This window comes from Eurosta solidaginis, chromosome 5 (genome assembly GCF_040869045.1).
Source record: "Eurosta solidaginis isolate ZX-2024a chromosome 5, ASM4086904v1, whole genome shotgun sequence".
NCBI classification, from domain to species: domain Eukaryota; kingdom Metazoa; phylum Arthropoda; class Insecta; order Diptera; family Tephritidae; genus Eurosta; species Eurosta solidaginis.
In genome coordinates, this window is record NC_090323.1 from 34,812,480 (window position 1) to 34,833,444 (window position 20,965).

Consider the following 20,965-nt stretch of genomic DNA (forward strand, 5'->3'; position numbering starts at 1 on the left):
ACATGAAACTGGCAGACTTCAAAATATTCAGGTATCAGACCTTGATCATAGATTTCACTACGACATATAAATAAAGCCAACGGCCACCGACACAATAATACATAGCATCTCGAAACGCCTCCAAAAATATTAAAATAGCATAACGTAGTAGATTAACTCAGAAGGAATCATTAAAACCAAAGAGAAATAATAGAAATGAAAATACTAACACTTGGACGAATACGACAGCCACGTCTTATAAAAGTGCGGATGCCAACAAAGTTACATAGGACAAACAAACAGGACAGTAAATTTTAACGACGTTTAGAAAACACATTATAGATAACAATAGAAAAACATGAAACGCAAACATCATACCACAGTCCAAATTAGCAAGTCACGTTATCAAAAATGAATGTTCCCCAGCAAACATCAATACAAATAGAAAACATTCCACGGTAGAATAATAAACGAATAAACCAACACAATTTCTGCCACAATATTTGAACCTTTAAACTTGTTTACAAGAAACAAAAAAATCCTACAGGTACAATAGACAAACGCACAACAGCAAAAAAACACGAAACAATAAACGCACCAAAGCAACGAAGACACTAAGAATGTGAAACGACTACAATTACTGACTTCTACCTGCCTCAGTCCGATAAACAAACTGATCAGTAAAAAACCTCCCTAGGTTCTGGATTAACACATACAGATGCACATGTCTCGAAATCAAATTTGACAAGGCATGAGGGAAAATTTTTCCAATATACATCATATATCCACCCCGTCGGAAAATCAACAAAATATATGCATCAGACAAGCCTTTCAGATTTGCACCAACATAAGTTTATAAATCTAAAAAATGTCCAACCCTTCAAGAGCCTTGACCCTGATGCATGCACCGTCAAAATTCTGAAATACTTTGGCTGTAGACTGCTTGTTGCCTAATGCATATTCAAAACCTTTATTCACCCTTCTGAGGGCCGAACCATCTTCATACATTCGCATAAAATGATCTCGACAACGTAGCGACTGGATATTTATTATACGAACTATATCTACCATTTCCGTAAAAAGCGTATGCAGCCGCTTACGTTTCCATCTGCACAGAAGTATCCGAGAGACAAGCGTCAAGCTCTGGAAGCATAAGTACTTATATACCATATTTCCAACCTTGATAAAATTGCAAAATGCCTTCTTATGACTTTCATATGTACAAATGCTACGTGGGTTTGGCGATTCCTAATTAATTCTCTTAGATTTGGTGTGCCGTTATATTACCTCAACTCGTGAACTAAGCAATGGAAATTTACTGTAAATGAATGATAAATATTAAACAGGTTTTGGAGAAATCTTACCCAACATTTAAATTTCGTTGGACTTTAATATTTGGAAATCTTATAATGCTTAATACCTATGAGGCTCAAGAGGATATCGTATTGCATCATATAAAGGCCATCGACTATTAAATATTTCCCCAGTGTAACTGCAACTACTACCATCTATTATGAATCTCGTCAAGCTTGTTGTGAGATATGCATCCCGTAGAGATTAGCATCACCTTTCCCACATATACAGATCATCCGTAATAAATTAGCAAATTAAAAAAACAAAATATAATAGCATAGCCTTTATTTAGAGTGCCTTAGCAGGTGTAACCATTGCTCAACAGGATTGCTGAGACAATTTTAAAATAGAGATGTTGCAGGAACGAAAAATAGTGTGAAGTATGTTTCACAAAATTTTGGTAGGTCACATTCACCACTAACCATATCAGAATGTGTTAAACTACCACTGTCTGTATTTATTATTTAACAGTTATTTTTTACACGTTTTATTCAGCTAGTGTGTTCAGAATTTACATTTTTCACTTTAAAACTGCAACCAGTGTATTTTGTTTGCTTAAATTATATTAAAAGTTGTGTTAAAGTTTGTAGTGTGGTGAAAGAGATCTATTAGATTTTATACATTATGTCTATATATTCCACTAATATATTGATATTATTATTATGTTAGTTTTAGTTTATTAATTACTAGCAGACCCAGCAGACGTTGTTCTGCCCTAAATTTGCCCTATTTGTATACATTTTAATAATCTTTTTCCATCTAACTCTGGCCTCCCCCTCTCCCCTCTCTGCAATTTTTCCTAATCTTTGTATTCACTCCTCCCTCCGTCTTTTTCGCTTCATGTATCCCCACCTTCGTCTCATTCTATCTCTTTCTCTGTCTCCTTCTCCTTCTATCTTTTGTTTTCTCTCAAGTTTTTCTCATTATTCTTCATCTCTTATTGCCAGTCTCAGAGGGTGGTATGTATTTTGTTCCAGTCCTTTTCCGAGTTTCAATCCCAGTCTCACTCCGAGTCTCAGTCTCAGTCTCAGTCTCAGTCCGAGTCCTAATCCCAGTCCCAGTACGCCACTGGTCTATTTCCCGGAAAAAAGCATCGTACCTATTAATATAGGCAAATTTATATACCAAATTTCAGGCAAATCGAATAGGACGTATGCAAATAGGTGTGTGGGGTTTAATTAGTTCATGTCTTTATTTCGGTTTCGCATGCATATTTATCAGTTTTGCCAGGTTGATGCGACTAAATCGAATATCACAATGAAAATTACTTTAAAGCTCTCATCAACAGCTTTCATTTGATATCCATAATACACACACATTCTAGCGGTATCCGGGTCCACGTTTTGGCCTATATCTCGAGACCCTGTGCGTCGATCGTAACCAAACCTATGTGCAAACCACCGCGTGAGGTATGTGAAAGTTTGAACAAAATCGACGGAATAGTTTTTGATTCTATAAGCCTCACACAAACGGACATTCATTTTTATATATATAGATATTAAATACTTATTACTGTTAACGCATTATGCTGGATGTTTTTATATTTATTTATAAAACTATGTAACAATTGAAATTTAAAGAAAAATATCAAAAAAAAATAAATAAAAAAATCCATTAAAAAATAATGTTGCATCCAACCAGATATTATTTTATATACAAGTAATAAAACTCGCATTCAACATCTTTATTTTTCAAAAATCTTTGAGAAATGCTACCCTATCCAAACCTGGTCCTTAGAGTGCGAACAGAGTGAGCGCTGAAAGCCCGGCCGAGATTGTCAGTGCTATAAAAATTGTCAGTGCGATAAAACTGATTACATACAAGTGAATACAAATAAGCTTGCGTATAACACAATGAACGCCAAGAAGAGCAGAGGGCAAAGCCGATGAGGGCGAGAAAACAATTTCAAAGCGTTTTGCGCGCTTTTTTGCATTGCTGATGTTTGCTTTCTAGCGTGCTGTCGTGTTTTTTAATGGTTTAAAAATAAAAAAAATGGATCAAATAATAAGTGAATTTTTTTTTAATGTAATTGGAAGTTTTCTAAATTCTTTACTGTTAATAATTCCATTAATCACGCTAGGAGAAGCAAAATACTCTTCAATGGATGAATCCAATACCATATATAGCAATTTTATAAACACACATGAACAACAAAACTAAATGACATAAAAGCAATACACATGGAATAAACAGAATTTCAGCACTGATTCTCGCATATATTATTATATTATATACAAATTTTCTTCACGCATGAAAATAAGGGTCAATAAGCTCGGCTCGGCTCCGCTCGGCATCTGCGCTTACTCTGTTCGCACTGTAAGACTCCAAAATCGTTGCAGTTATCCCTTAGCAACTTGGTGACCTTTGAACTGCATTCTTTGATTTCCTTCACGGGATAATTAAAAAGTGGTCGAGCAGATTTTCTCGTATACCTAACTTTGTGTATAAACCAAATTCGAATATTCCAGTTGAAAAATTTACCTAGTTTGATCTTTTGAGTCATTTCCTCATTATTGTTCAGTTTGTATGCATCTTAGCTCGACTCCCTGTCATAGCTTTTAATCGACTGTCTTATTTATTTATCATCTAGAAAACCCGCGATAATTTTTATTCATGTATTATATATTTCACAGGATTTGCAATAGGAATACACCGTAATCCGCATATCAGTATGTATGCGTCTAGGCGAATAACTCCAAAATATTATCGTATATTATTCTTATATTGAAAATAAGCTAGGCTTATTAGATATCTGTAGGGCTGAGTGCTTACCCAGCCTTAGGTACTACTATCCTCACTATGTGACTTGTAGGAGACCATGGAGTTGAACTGGCCGGTCAATAATGACCTTATATCGATTTTATATGTATATTGTGTAGAGAACCAGGAGCTGACTCCCTTCACTGACTAGCCATACTTGATGTTATCGTTGCAGACCCTATAGCTATTGCAAAGACTTCCATATCAAGTACACAAGCTGGTAACATCCCCCAGATACTAAACTGTCAACTCTCTAAAAGTCATTATATTTTCGCGTCTTTGCTAACAACACAGTGAGACCACTAAACGTTCCCTGGCATGATATTGACGGAGCTCATTTCGATTACTCCACAACACAGGTACAGTAAAGATTAGCATCATTCGAAAATCCAATTTATTTATTCATTCCGTCAGATATGTCCTAATTATTTGCTTGGTAATCTTTCGCATGCGTAGATGAGTTGTGTATACCAGTTTTAATCTATATCAGCAGGACTAAACCATTGATAATTAAGAGCACATAAGTAAAATATTCGTCTCAGCTGATCTCAAAAACTCACGTTATAAGATGGAATGACACATTTGTATACTGATAAGGCCGTGCGTATGTAGCAAATGCAACGTGAAGCAACAAACTGCGCGGCTGCGGTTGAATTTTATTTTTACTCTGCATGCACATTTTTATTGTTGTTGCTCAGGTAGTGGCGCGTGTGATCAACTGTTTTTCAGCTACAAATCACGTTGTTTTTAACTGCATACACCCGCATGCATAAAAAATATGCTTACATGTGTTTTAAAGTTGCATACCTGTGTGTGTGTATGTGAATGAAATTGATAGCATTTGTTGCTTTAGTTGTTGTTTTTGTAAGCATTTTACGTGATTTGCACATAGTTCAACGTGTTGCCTTCTACACACGAACTGGCAGATCAACACATAGATTTTGGACCCACACTAAGTCCGAACAGCGGCAGCTGCAGCACCAATTGATAGAAGAAAGCAAAAACAACATTACAAGGCACTAGCACCAAGTGTATTATACTCACTTTAAAGCGAGATGAAGGCGTTAAAAATATACATTTTTCATGATTTATTTTGTATTTTTTTTTCTTTTTGTTAAAAAAAAAAATGTTTCATTGCCATTTTTGTTCTGCTCGTCGTTACTCTACATTTGTTGCGTATTTTATTGTTGTATGCAATCAGGTGCGAACGTTGCATTTGGCGAATGCGAAGGTGAACTTTCGTTAAGTGTTTGCCATTTTTCTTTGTATTCACCTGATTTTTCCACAGCAAAGTTTTTTTTTTTTTATGAAACTTCGAGTAGAGTTTTGCTGTTGCACTAAATCTGTGCAATTTGTTTTTGATTTTTTTGTTTTAAGAGCGAAACTTTGCGCTACTTTTTCTGATACTGCTTTGCTTTGGAAGAGAGTTTTCTTAGTTTTTCTATGTAGATAAAAAAACAATCATTTATTTTACAGATTAAATGAGGCAGAAATAACATTTTGTTTAAAATTTGTATCCAAAGTTAGCAAAGTGAGTAATTTTGAGTTAAAACTGAAAAAATTAAATTATTTAAGAGAAAAATTCCACTCAATTTTGAAGAAGCTTTTTTCTAACAGTCTTTTTCAAAGTTCATTATGAGTCAGTTTAAAATTGCATATAAAATTCAAATATACATGGAGTTTACAAACTACACGTCCCAACCCTTGAAAAGAGACCGTTTGACGTGGCACTGAACAAGCAGCCAGGGCTATACTTGAGAGGAAAGGTTTCATAGCTCAACGCGCGCTGGCTTGGCGTTTATTACGCGCAATCGGATGGAAGAGAGCAAGCTGCCGTCTAGGCAAGGAAACAGCTGAGCTCAAGTTTGCTGCCTTATCACACTACTGAGTACCTCACAGCGGTAGCCGTTGAGTAGAAAAATTAACAGGCTACATGGTTCATACTGCGAAGGCACCACCGGATTAGTGAGTGCAGGAGGCTTTTGGAAGAGACAGGGCTCGCAAAAGGCGGTTGTTACAACAGGCGGTGTGCCAAATGCGCACCAAAACGCGTCAGAAGCAGGAAACGCAACTGACAGAGGTCGGTTTCTATTTTGTTACACACTAAAATGCCATACAAAGATAGCCAGCAGAGATAGTGTACTCACATATGTTGGTCCAAGATGCAGCAATGTTCTTCATATTAAAACATTACATTGAGCTCTGAACGTGATATATCAAGAATACTTGATTGAATATTTCACAAAGTGTTGGCATGTACGAGATAGTGTAATGAGTAAAATTTATCTGCACCGGCCCAGAGGTTACAGTTCTTAAGGTGTTTCCCCCATTTTTCCGCTTGTGTTTATGTACAAGCTGTTTGATTTAAAAGTTGCCAGGGTCATGCTGTCTTGCAAGATCACGTTCTCTTGTTAAAATTGCAGCCTCCATGGCAGCGGATAAGAAACGAGTCAACGCTGATTGAATAGCCTTACGGAATGAACCTCTCAGATTTGACTAAGTCCAAGGACAAAACATCAATCGCCTTAGGCTATATAGTGCTAGCTGATGCAAAAATATGTAATTGGCAAACCAAGAATATAAGCATAAACACAGTGCGTTCCCGTTTATAACTACCACCAAAGAGGCTGAAGAAGCCATCAATCTTGTTAAACAATTTAAAGCAGTTAGCCTTAATGGGATTGGAATGTCGGTGGTAAAAAACCTTGGCTATGAGAGATAAAAATTGCTGGTGCTCATCTACAACCTCTGTCCACTTTCTCGCACAGGAAAATAAAAAGAGTGATACCGCTACAAAATCCTGGAAATCCGGCCAACTTGGGAGATTCATATCGTTCAACAACCATCCAATCGGCAGTGGTCAAGACGACTGAAACCCACCTGCTCCCTCCCTTCACCGCAAATCTGGACTTGTTGACCATGAGCATGTCTTCCGAAAATAACATAGCACCACCACCGCCCTAACGCCATTAACATGCATCGATACAGTTCAGGAACGTGCCATCAAATCTCGGAAGAGGGGTGTGGTGAATCCAAGGACATCTGCAGGATGGTGTCCTAACCTAACTTTTGTTTAACTTTTATCTATAAAAGCTCCCTTCCTCACCAGAAAGAGTTTCTTTTGCGTCCTATGCCAATGACTGAATGACAATGGTAGCACGGCCCATGCATTGATGAGCTTTGATATAAAGTATGCGACTTTCTTCCTAGTCATTCCATGTTTTACACCTCACGAAATGTGATAATGTCACCGACCAAGTCGCCAGCGACTTTATTTACAACGTAGACAAGGCAAATATCGCCTATATTGAACATCTATATCTATAACATAACGACAACAGACTGTCTTAAAAACGAAAACACTGGGTCTGATTTTCCAATTGTAACAAAAGTCCAGAGCCGAAAAAAATCTTAAATTCTCTTACCAGCAGCACTTCGGCAGAGATAAAGAAACGTTTATAATCACTTGTAAAGCAATTGTCCGGCCACTTGGATTCTACGCAGGCCTGTCAGAACACCGATCACAGAAACCTGGGCATCCCAACAGACATCAGATTGCAAAGGTTCCACTTTCCCGAAATTTAAAGAGTTATCTCCGTAATTTAATAAAGTTATCCGGCACATAAGAACTCAGCCTTATGAAAAAAGGAGCAGTTAAAAGCCCTCAGAGAACTCCACAAAAATACACCGGACTACTGTGCAGATATTGCCCTGTTATCCCAGTTCCCGAAGAAAAATTGCTGGAAATCGCAGTTGAGGAAAGCAAATTTCCCAGGGAGGCACGCGTCACTCTACTAAATTTTGATCTGGAACTGTAATATCTAAACTCTTAGTTATCCAGAATCAACCCCTACATACCCAAGTTATGTCATGCTTTTAACGTGCTCCCAAATCAGGCCTACCATCTTCTAAATTGCAGTGTGGAACCAACGCTTTTAACACCCTTATCTCTCTGTCTCCAACCCTGTTGAAACAGTAAGTTTCCTCAGACTCCCCGTAGAGGGTATTGTTGACAATTTGTAAGGATTCGCGCATATTGAGTAAGGCAAAGCAGTGCTATTACAACAACAAACACAAATGCAACACTTAAGAGCACGTTCAAAAAGTCTGCAAAGGTGAGCAATTGCCATTTCGTAGGACATTACAATGTTTAATGAATCAGTTGAAAGCAAAACGAGGAGACGGAATTAGAACTATTATCGTAAGGTTAATGCGATAGTTCTGCCCTAATACCGAACTATATAGCAACATTCGCTGCAGAAATGCATTGAAAATATTACTCAGTGTTACTTGACTTGAAATGATTGGAATGCTGCTTAGACTTGTGCCCTTGCTTGCAGGAGTAAGATCCAATAATTTAAGCACTTTATTGCATTCAATTAAAGGCAATAAAAACTATAAAAATAATAGCTCACTTCAAACTAATAATTTTCTTATACACTTAGGCCATATTAACATTTGAAGCATTTTAATGCTTAAATTATAGACGAAATTCGAAATCGTTTTAGGCGGAAATTCGAGCAATAAAAAGATATAGGCAAATTAAATTTGATGTTACATATGCTCGTATGTGTATATGTGTGTGTGTTTGAAACAATAGTTGAATGCCATATGAAGAAATGGAAAAGTTTAAGGTGATTAGAGATGTATGCTAGTAGGCATATATAATTTCACACACACACATACATATCCATTTCAATTTAATTCAACTGTGCTTAATGCTTACATTCAAATGTATGAGAAATAGGTTACTCTTATTACCTCACACTCACTGTGTGAAAAGGCACCTGATATTGCATTGTTCAACTTATACACATCTACATATCGATATGAATGCACAACCGTTGCCACACAATCATTATGCAATTTGCGCTTAGTTTCAGCCAACGCAGCAGCCAGTTATAGTTCAGTGAATTGTATTTCACATGCGTTTTACGTTAATATGGATGTGCAATCTCTTATGAAAATGGATGTGTTCATATGTGTGTGTGTGTGTTCTGCGTTTAGCTGAAATTTTTGAAATACTGAAAGCTACATTCTCGTAGACCTCAAAAGTGTTTAGAAGTGGGTACGCAACCAGCCAGGTTTATGTGAAACTTTTTAGCTCAGAGTTAATTATCGACATCATACAGGTGTGTCATCGATTTAGTATTGAAGTTTTATCGGCATTTAGTAAATAACAAACCGATGAGTCTAGGATATAAACACATAACACACTATTCATAAATCTATAACCTTTCGATAAAAAATGGATGTTTTTTTTAATATCGATTATTGTCGATAAATAAGCAACTTATATTCGTTAGTAAATCTATAAGACTACTATAGCCAACCGAAAGCTCATTGATAAGAAATCCATAGCATGCCTATCTCCCGTCGATAAAAATCGATAACTCATCGAAAGCAAACCCCTTTCACTTCGATAACCAATTTTTAAACACACCGTATATCAGTTACCAGAATCAAGCCATGTTGGTATATCTGAGATGACATTCGTCGTTATCGTAGAAGTTATCGTTTTATAGTCAGCTTAATATTTCCGAGTCGTCGGTTTATTATTAGTTTATATCGGATTTGATTATTTCCGACAGATGTGTTCTCGATTTTATGTTGAAGTTTTATTGCTATCTATTCTTTAACACATAAATGATTCCTCGGAAACAAATCAATAATTTTTTAATAGCATATCGATAAAAAATCGATGACAGCTCAGTAATAAATCAATGATTTTTCGATAACAAACCGATTACTCGTCGATAAGAAATCGATAGCATAACCGTAACCTGTCGATAATGAAGGAATCCGATATCAGACTGTAATCACATCGATAACAAGTTGATAACACGCCGCTGCCACCGTTTCGATTTTAACTTTCCTTTTCTTTCTATAAACAGACGAATGTCGCAGGGTGACGAACTATTATCATAGCGGTAAATGCTTGTCATCACACAATTTAAAAGGCGATTCGACAGAGGACAGGTTAAACCTTCGTTGTATACAGATGACATTTCAGTCATCATTACCAACAAATTTCTATCAAAAGTGAGCTTTCTGATGGATCATGCACTTTAGGATTTACATGCCTGGGCATCTGGAGTTGGGTTAACAGCCAACGTGAAAATAACCGTTCTAGTATGATTGACTAGGAAGTATAAGGTCCCAATTTAGACTAGTCAAAATCTTGGAGATGTAACCCTACAAGAAAGGTACAGCACAAAATATTAAGGGTTTGTACTAGACATGCGGAAGAAAGAGAGCGAAGGAAGCCTCTGAGGCACTGTATTCATGTAAGAGTATGGAAATTGTACGTAGGACGTTCTAGTTTGGTAAACAACCAAACAAAAAAGTACGTTTATCCAAAAATTTAGGGATATACATATAATTAATGATGAGCATCACGGGAGTGGCTGAGCTTCGAAAGAGATCTTAGGAACACACAAGATCCGGAGGGTTGGCGCAAAAGTGCGAAAATGGCAAAGCATAATATACACTTCTATACCGATGGTTCCAAATTAACGGAGGGGATCAGATATGCTGTTTACTGTGCCAATTCGGAAATATGTAGATCCGATAGGCTTTCAGATTACACGGTGTCTTTCAGGTTGAAATTGTAGCAGTGAAGAAAGTAACAGAAATTCTACAGGAAGTATGCTCAAGCTGGAGGGGATTCAAAATATATATTGAATTCATCAATGTCATTCAGTAGGTTAAAGAAAGGATATTTTTAAATATTTAAATACATTTTCTTTTAATACGAAATATTTCAATTTCCTACTGGGGTGCCTTTGAATTACCGCTCATATTCATTGCCTTTATTACCGTCATTTTCTGCCACTTTTCAATTGCCAAAATTTATGCAATCACGCAAGGTGTTAGTGTGCGCTTAAAATGCCTATAATGACCAGTTCTAATGGAAATAAACAAATGTGCGCGTAAAAGAAATATTCCTATAAATATGCATTCAAAGTGCATTTGTTATGTCGACAAAAAAATGGAAAATCGTTTTCAGGAAATCTAACATTTGTTTTTATAAAAATATTTTTTTTTCTCAAGCAATAAAATAATATTTTCAAAGCATATTTATAAATAACTTTTTTCGTGACAAACATGCGTACATACGTGCTAACTCGTTGTTCGTTAATAAACGACTAGGCAACCACCACTTTGATGATTTTACTCCTGCCAACACAATCACAGCAAATCAGTTGCAATAGCAAGAGAGAAACGAACAAGACCACTGCTGGAGATAATAAAATGCATGCTCGGACACCGCCAACGTCACCAAGAATATATTTTGTACCAAAATACCGCAAAAATGAAAACCCAGTGCCACTTACACCCATTTCCGCGGACTGTGAGGGAGCCACAACAGCATTATCGAAAGACGCAGCTGAAATTCTAGCAGACATACCAAAGTCACAATTTCACCTGCGCAACTCATAGGATTTCAAAAGTTTCATCGCCGAACAAACACACCGACCAGGCCAAATCCAAGTTTCGTTAGACGTAAAAAGTCTCCTTACTAATGCATCTGTAGATTCAATAATAAGAGTGTTGAATGAGCGCTGGAGAGAAATCAAAACACACACAAAGCTATCGCAGAGTGAATTTAATGAAATTATCACAATCTGCACAACAAATAGTTACTTCCAGTTCAACGGGAAGTTCTACGCACAAAAGTCAGGATGCCCCATGAGATCCCTCATTAGCTGTATCCTAGTAGAAATTTTAATAGATGATGTCTTACAAAGAGCTACAAAAAAGGTGAACGAAGAATTCAATCTCAACATAACCGTCATAAAAAATACCTATATCTGATACTACCAGAAAGCATCCTTTCAGCAACGTTGGAAATTTTAACCAAATAGAACCTGGAATTGAATTCACCTACGAAACAGAAAACAACAATAGGCTACCATTCTTGGACATGATAATTCATAGGAATATACAAGATGGAACCTTCAGCACAGATTGGTATCGCAAGCCCGTTTCGTCGGGCCGTATCTTAAATTATACGTCAATATACCCACTATCCCAAAAGATCAGCACCGCAAAGGGATTAATAAACCGAATTTTTTGTATTAGCGATCACCAATATCACCAAAAAAACAAAATAATAATCAAAGAGATACTAAAAGCAAATGACTATCCACGGGGCAGAAATTTGGCCGGATGCAATGAAATTCTGAAAGTATCGCGCAGCTATTACTTCTGTCCAATGCAGAGGGGCGCTACGAATTGCCTCAGCTTACCGCACGGTATCCGCAGACGCAGTTCTTGTTATTGCGGGAACCATACCGATACATCTTCTCGCGGAGGAGAGGAAATCAATTTACCACCTCCGAGGAGAAGTACGTATAGATGTTGCTGCCGCGCAGGCGCGAAAAGATTCTATCCGACGCTGGCAACAGCAATGGAGCTGCAGCACTGCAGGCAAGTGGACAAGGGAACTGATTCCCGAGCTGGAGCCATGGTTAGAACGGCCACATGGAGAGGTCGACTTCTACCTGACACAGTTTTTAAGTGGCCACGGCTACTTCCGGGAATACCTCCACAGGATGGGCAAGGTTGAAAATCCGAATTGCTTATACTGTGGGCTCATAGACGACGTACGCCACACCTTTTTCGAATGCGATCACTTCGCACAGCAACGAAGAAGAGTGGAAGTAACACTAGACGACCTATCCCCGGGCAGTGTCATCCATAAAATGACCTGCGGAAATGACAGATGGGACATGGTCAGCAGATATGCAAGGAATATTCTCCTCTCTAAACGGCAAGATAGTTGCTTAGCACAATAACGTGAGAGTAGCCAAAGAGCTCACGTAGCGCGCTTCCGTGCCCGAAGTTATGCTAAATGCGGTCCCAGGTGCGGAAAATGCGCGGGCCGTGGGAGGTTAGGTTTTAGTGGGTAGACCATGAAGAACAAGTAAGGAAGGCTAAGTTCGGGTCTAACCGAACATTACATACTCAGTTGAGAGCTACGGAGACAAAATAAGGAAAATCACCATGTAGGAAAATGAACCTAGGGTAACCCTGGAATGTGGTTGTATGGCATGTGTATCAAATGGAAGGTATTAAAGAGTATTTTAAGAGAGAGTAGGCCATAGTTCTATGGATGGACGCCATTTAGGGATATCGCCATAAAGGTGGACCAGGGCTGACTCTAGAATGTGTTTGTACGATATGGGTATCAAATGAAAGGTGATAATGAGTATTTTAAAAGGGAATGGGCTTTAGTTCTATAGGTGAACGCCTTTTCGAGAAATCGCCATAAAGGTGGACCAGGGGTGACTCTAGAATATGTTTGTACGATATGGGTATCAAATGAAAGCTGTTAATGAGTATTTTGAAAAGAAGTGATCCTTAGTTCTATAGGTGGACGCCGTTTCGAGATATCGCCATAAAGGTGGACCAGGGGTGTCTCTAGTTGTACGATATGGGAATCAAATGAAAGGTGTTACTGAGCATTTTAAGAGGGAGTGGGCATTAGGTCTATAGGTGGACGCCTTTTCGAAATGTCGCCATTAGGGTGGGCCAGGGGTGACTCTAGAATGTGTTTGTATGATATGTGTATCAAATGAAAGATGCTAATGAGTATTTTAAAAGGGAGTAATCCTTAGTTCTATAGGTGGACGCCTTTTCGAGATATCGCCATAAAGGTGGACCAAGGGTGACCCTAGAATGTTTGTACGATATGGGTATCAAACGAAAGGTGCTACTGAGCATTTTAAGAGGGAGTGGGGATGAGGTCTATAGGTGGACGCCTTTTCGAGATATCGTCATTAGGGTGGGCCAGGGGTGACTCTAGAATGTGCTTGTACGATATGGGTATCAAACGAAAGGTGTTACTGAGCATTTTAAGAGGGAGTGGGCATTAGGTCTATAGGTGGACGCCTTTTCGAGATATCGCCATTAGGGTGGGCCAGGGGTGACTCTAGAATGTTTTTGTACGATATGGGTATCAAATGAAAGGTGGTAATGAGTATTTTAAAAGGGAGTAATCCTTAGTTCTATAGGTGGACGCCTTTTCGAGATATCGCCATAAAGGTTGACCAAGGGTGACTCTAGAATGTTTGTACGATATGAGTATCAAACGAAAGGTGTTACTGAGCATTTTAAGAGGGAGTGGGCATTAGGTCTATAGGTGGACGCCTTTTCGAGATATCGCCATTAGGGTGGGCCAGGGGTGACTCTAGAATGTTTTTGTACGATATGGGTATCAAATGAAAGGTGGTAATGAGTATTTTAAAAGGGAGTAATCCTTAGTTCTATAGGTGGACGCCTTTTCGAGATATCGCCATAAAGGTGGACCAAGGGTGACTCTAGAATGTTTGTACGATATGGGTATCAAACGAAAGGTGTTACTGAGCATTTTAAGAGGGAGTGGGCATTAGGTCTATAGGTGGACGCCTTTTCGAGATATCGCCATTAGGGTGGGCCAGGGGTGACTCTAGAATGTTTGTACGATATGGGTATCAAACGAAAGGTGTTACTGAGCATTTTAAGAGGGAGTGGGCATTAGGTCTATAGGTGGACGCCTTTTCGAGATATCGCCATTAGGGTGGGCCAGGGGTGACTCTAGAATGTTTTTGTACGATATGGGTATCATATGAAAGGTGGTAATGAGTATTTTAAAAGGGAGTAATCCTTAGTTCTATAGGTGGACGCCTTTTCGAGATATCGCCATAAAGGTGGACCACGGGTGACTCTAGAATGTTTGTACGATATGGGTATCAAACGAAAGGTGTTACTGAGCATTTTAAGAGGGAGTGGGCATTAGGTCTATAGGTGGACGCCTTTTCGAGATATCGCCATTAGGGTGGGCCAGGGGTGACTCTAGAATGTTTGTACGATATGGGTATCAAACGAAAGGTGTTACTGAGCATTTTAAGAGGGAGTGGGCATTAGGTCTATAGGTGGACGCCTTTTCGAGATATCGCCATTAGGGTGGGCCAGGGTGACTCTAGAATGTGTTTGTACGATATGGATATCAAATTAAAAGTATTAATGAGGGTTTTAAAAGCGAGTGGCCCTTAGATGTATATGTGAAGGCGTTCTCGCGATATCGACAAAAATGTGGACCAGGTGATCCAGAAAATCATTTGTCGGGTACTGCTAATTTATTTATATATGCAATACCACCAACAGTATTCCTGCCAAGATTCCAAGGGCTGTTGATTTCGCCTTGTAGAACTTTTTCATTTTCTTCTACTTAATATGGTAGGTGTCACACCCATTTTACAAAGTTCTTTCCAAAGTTATATTTTGCGTCAATAAACCAATCCAGTTACCATGTTTCATCCCTTTTTTCGTAGTTGGTATAGAATTATGGCATTTTTTTAATTTTTCGTAATTTTCGATATCGATAAAGTGGGCGTGGTTATGGTCGGATTTCGGCCATTTTTTATACCAAGATAAAGTGATTTCAGATAAGTACGTGGGCTAAGTTTAGTAAAGATATATCGGTTTTTGCTCAAGTTATTGTGTTAAAGGCCGAGCGGAAGGACAGACGGTGGACTGTGTATAAAAACTGGGCGTGGCTTCCACCGATTTCGCCCATTTTCACAGAGAACAGTTACCGTGACAGAATCTAGGCTCCTACCAAATTTGAGAAGGATTGGTAAATTTTTGTTCGACTTATGGCATTAAAAGTATTCTAGACAAACTAAATGAAAATGGGCGGAGCCACGCCCATTTTGAAATTTTCTTTTATTTTTGTATTTTGTTGCATCATATCATTACTGGAGTTGAATTTTGACTTAATTTACTTATATATAGTAAAGATATTAAATTTTTTGTTAAAATTTGAATTTAAAAAAATTTTTTTTTAAAAAGTGGGCGTGTTCTTCATCCAATTTTGCTAAGTTTTATTTAGCACATATATAGTAATAGTAGTAACGTTCGTGCCAAACTTCATAATGATATCTTCAACGACTGCCAAATTACAGCTTGCAAAACTTTTAAATTACCTTCTTGTAAAAGTGGGCGGTGCCACGCCCATTGTCCAAAATCTTACTAATTTTCAATTCTGCGTCATAACGTCAACCCATCTACCAAGTTTCATCGCTTTAACCGCCTTTAGCAATGAATTATCGCATTTTTTCGGTTTTTCGAAATTTTCGATATCGAAAAAGTGGGCGTGGTTATAGTCCGATATCGTTCATTTTAAATAGCGATCTGAGGTGTGTGCTCAGGAACCTACGTACCAAATTTCATCAAGATACCTCAAAATTTGCTCAAGTTATCGTGTTAACGGACGGACGGACGGACATGGCTCAATCAAATTTTTTTTCGATCCTGATTATTTTGATATATGGAAGTCTATATCTATCTCGATTCCTTTATATATGTACAACCAACCGTTATCCAATCAAACTTAATATACTCTGTGAGCTCTGCTCAACTGAGTATAAAAAGAAAGGGAGTCCTACACTCGGAGAGGCTCGCTGCTACAGAGAGTAGCACCGAGGCTTACAAACCCGGTTAGTGCATAAAGCATTTCCTCCTTCCACGTAAAAAAAAAAAAAAAAAAAAAAAAAAAAAAATGACTATCCAACAAAACAAGTAAGGAAGGCTAAGTTCGGGTTCGGCAACATTACATACTCAGCTGAGAGAGTTGTAGACAAAATAAGGGCAAATAATCATGTAGGAAAATGAACCAAACGTAACCCTGGAATGTGTTTGTATGACATGTGTATCAAATGAAAGGTATTAAAGAGTATTTTAAGAGGAAGTGGGCCATAGTTCTATAGATGGACGCCATTTAGGGATATAGCCATAAAGGTGGATCAGGTTTGACTCTAGAATGCGATTGTACGATATGGGTATCAAATTAAAGCTATTAATGAGGGTTTTAAAGGGGAGCGGTAGTTGTTGTATAGGTGGTCGCCTTTTCGAGATATCGCCATAAAGGTGGACCAGGGGTGACTCTAGAATTCGTTTGTACGATATGGGTATCAAATGAAAGGTGTTAATGGGTATTTTAAAAGGGAGTAATCCTTAGTTCCATAGGTGGACGCCGTTTCGAGATATCGCCATAAAGGTGGACCAGGGGTGACCCTAGAATTTGTTTGTACGATATGGGCATCAAACGAAAGGTGTTAATGAGTATTTTAAAAGGGAGTGGGCCTTAGTTCTATAGATGGACGCCTTTTCGAGGTATCGCAATAAAGGTGGACCAGGGGTGACTCTAGACTTTGTTTGTGCGATATGGGTATCAAATGAAAGGTGTTAATAAGTATTTTTAAAAGGGAGTGGGCCTTCGTTCTATAGGTGGACGCCTTTTCGAGATATCGCCATAAAGGTGAACCAGGGGTGACTCTAGAATGAGTTTGTACGATATGGGTATCAAATGAAAGGTGTTAATGAGTATTTTAAAAGGGAGTAATACTTAGTTCCATAGGTGGACGCCGTTTCGAGATATCGCCATAAAGGCGGAACAGGGGTGACCCTAGAATGTGTTTGTACGATTTGGGTATCAAATGAAAAGTGCTAATGAGGGTTTTAAAAGGGAGTGGCCCTTAGTTGTATATGTGATGGCGTTTTCGAAATATCGACCAAAATGTGGACCAGGGCGACTAAGAACAGGGTCTCTCGGGTACCACTAATTTATTTATATATGTAATACGGCAAACAGTATTCTTGCCATGATTCCAAGGAGACTCATAGGATTTCGATTTCGCGCTGCACAACTTTTTCATTTACTTCTATTTAATATGATATGGTATGTGTCACACCCATTTTACAAAGCTTTTTCCAAAGTTATATTTTGCGTCAAAACACCAATCCAATCGCCATGTTTCATACCTTTTTTCATATTTGGCATAGAATTATGGCATTTTTTTCATTTTTCGAAATTTTCGATATCGAAAAAGTGGGCGTGGTCATAGTCGGATTTTGCCAATTTTTAATACCAAGATAAAGTGAGCTCAGATAAGTACGTGAACTAAGTTTAGTAAAGATATATCGATTTTTGCTCACGTTATCCTGTTAACGGCCGAGCGGAAGGACGGACGGTCGACTATGTATAAAAACTGGGCGTGGCTTCAACCGATTTCGCCCATTTTCACAAAAACTGTTATCGTCATAGAGTCTATGCCTGTTCCAAATTTCACAAGGATTGGTAAATTTTTGTTCGACTTATGGCATTAAAAGTATTATAGACGAATTAAATGAAAAAGGGCGGTGCTACGCCCGTTTTCAAAGTTTCTTTTATTTTTGTATTGGAGTGGAATGTTAACATAATGTACTAATATACTGTAAAGATATTAAATTTTTTGTTAAAATTTGACTTTAAAATTTTTGCTTAAAATTAGGCGTGTTCGTTGAATATAAAAAAAAACTTAGCTGAGTAACACATAAAACATCAACAGGCCCTAAATGTCACAAGCCTTTGTGTACCCCCGGGTAGCCAATTCACCCTAACTTTACACATATCACCAGAAGATTTCAGCTTCACTGCTGCAATAACGTTTTAGAGGGATTGAGCGCTTCTAGATCTAAAGGGACATAATATTGAGCTGAGCGCCAAGACGGAGAAGACGGACACGGTCTTGTTTACCAAGAGGTACCTAGTTCCAAATTTGATCACACCTAAGCTAAGATAGATGACTCCGCAGGAGAGATCTTTCACAAAATATCTGGGATTCATTCTAGATAGTAAGTTGTCATAGAAGATCAACGTGGAGACGACAGTGAAGAAAGCTTCGATGGCACTTTATGCATGTAAAAGCATGATGGGGGTTTACGTGCGCGATGTCTTCCTCTTTCCCTAATTTGGTATTACCATCGATTGTAAAGCATATTCTATGCTATGGTGTCCTTGTTTAATGGACCGCCACATAAAAGAGAACCTACCTCAAAAAATTTTAGGGAGTATGCAAGCTATCAATGCTTAGCATTAAAGGTGCTTTGCAAGCAACCCCGATGACTGCACTGTATGCTATTCTGCACATTTAGCGTGCATACATGGTGACGAAGAAGATGTTTGTCATAACTACAGTGACGTTCAGGGCCTCTGGGGCAGCTTGGATCCCACAGCGTATGGGAAAAATGGGAATGAGAAAACGGATGAGCTAACGAAAAAAGGCGGATGCCTCGAAACATTCTCTGGAGACTTCCCAATTTGATTGGGCATTATAAAGAGAAGGTGAGTGGTGCACATTATTGAAAAAGCGGGAAAGGCATGGACCCAAGCGTGGGACTGCCAAGTGTCGAAGATCATGTGCAGGTTTCACAATCTTAGACTAACAAAACTGCTTCTATCATTAAAAAGAGAGGACTGTAGTCTCATGACGCGTGTTATGACTGAACACTTGCTTCTGGCGTCGCGTTCTCTTAAATTATTCCTTGTCAGGGATAGCAGATGTCGGAAGTTTGGTTTGAAGGAAGGAACGACCAATCACGTCTTTCAGGTTAGGACTTTAGCTATTAGAAGGGGCACAGCAAACTTCTGGTATTACTATAGACTCATTCAGTTATGTGAGATCTTCAAATTAAAATTTCGACTGATTTGGAAAAAGTCTAATTTATATAGAAGAGTTTCAATTGATTTAATAAAAGGTTTAATTTGACTTGAACAAAGTTTAGTTTGACCTGAATATGACATATCACACGAGGTCAAACAAATATTTATTTGTTGTGAACCAATTTAAATATTTTTTAATATATAGCCAAATATAATAGAACATTTTTTTTGAATATAAAATTATAATTAATATATAAATATCCCGCCTACCTTTTCATCTCCATCATAGTCCTGTTCAACGCCATTTGCGTGCGCTGATTCTTCGTTGACCCCACCATCATGACTGATACTTGTTTGAGATTTCGCCGACTTAATTTTTGCAACATCGCTGGTGGCACACATTTTCGGTAACGGTGTCGCCAACGATGTGCGTTGATGTGATTGCTAGCAAAGCTTAACAATCGATTTCAAAGATGGCGATGTTAGTGAAATAGTTGTTGTTGCTGTTGTTGTTGTTGCTGACGCCATTTGTAAAAGCATTACATTAGTACCACTGCCAATGCCATTGTTAGTAGCGGCATTAACAGTAGACGCATTACCATTACCATTACTACTACTACTACAATTACTATTACACGTACACGTTTTATAAAAATTCGAAGTACACGGCACTAAATTTATGTGCAACAATGCTTTACGTTGTTGCTGTTGTTGTATTATTTGATGTTGTTGATATTTGAGCTTATGTTGTTTTTCAACGTATTGTTGTTGTTGTATAAGTTGCCGCTGTCTTATAAATTGCCGCATTGTTGCAACTGCATTATGCGCAACAATTGTCGTTGCTGTTGTTGTTGTTGTTGTATAGCACTTAGCTGCATTGGGCTTAACGCCGCATTGGTGTTGGTATTAAACTTTTGTTGCTTTTGCAGTTGCTGTTGTAGGTGTGGTTGTTTCTGCAGCTGTAGCAATCGCAAACGCGTCAAATCGAGCACATAAGGTTGCAAACGTCTATTATGTTTGTTTTTGTCGTTGATCTTATGACTCGCTCTCAAGCTTGGGCTAAAGTGTCTATTACTGCAGTGATAACTGTTGCTTTTGTTGTTATATGCAACTAATATTCTCATCAACGTGGCTATCTGCAATGAAATATTCAAAATATGGGGAAAGGGGACGAAATGAATAAATTGTGCAATTTTTTTCACTTTTCTTTCTTCATCTTTGTATAACAACAATTAGCAAGAACTTAGTTGAAGTGAATGAAAGGTAACAGACAATAATAATTTCAGCAACATTGAAATTATTTTTTATTAATTTTTTTTTTGTGCTAGCTAAAATAGCAACAACAAATATAATATCGAAAAATAATTAAATTAGCAACATCGAAAGGTAAATAAACACCAATTC

At 38.1% G+C, this 20,965-nt stretch overlaps 1 protein-coding gene across 5 annotated transcripts in view; it reads right to left on the reverse strand.

Annotated features, from left to right (window-relative positions):
- LOC137233654 (bromodomain-containing protein DDB_G0280777-like) overlaps positions 1 to 20,965 on the reverse strand; it is a 765,544-nt gene that overhangs the window by 553,431 nt on the left and 191,148 nt on the right. For 4 of the 5 annotated variants that reach the window (XR_010947521.1, XR_010947522.1, XR_010947524.1 and 1 more), the window contains exon 4: positions 19,832 to 20,697. Coding sequence is in view for 1 of the 5 variants with exons in the window: in XM_067756862.1 (XP_067612963.1) it covers positions 20,353 to 20,697 (345 nt within the window). In the remaining 4 variants the exon portion in view is untranslated. Of the gene's footprint in view, positions 1 to 19,545; positions 20,698 to 20,965 lie in introns of those variants that run through there. The other variant, XM_067756862.1, reaches the window with a different exon arrangement.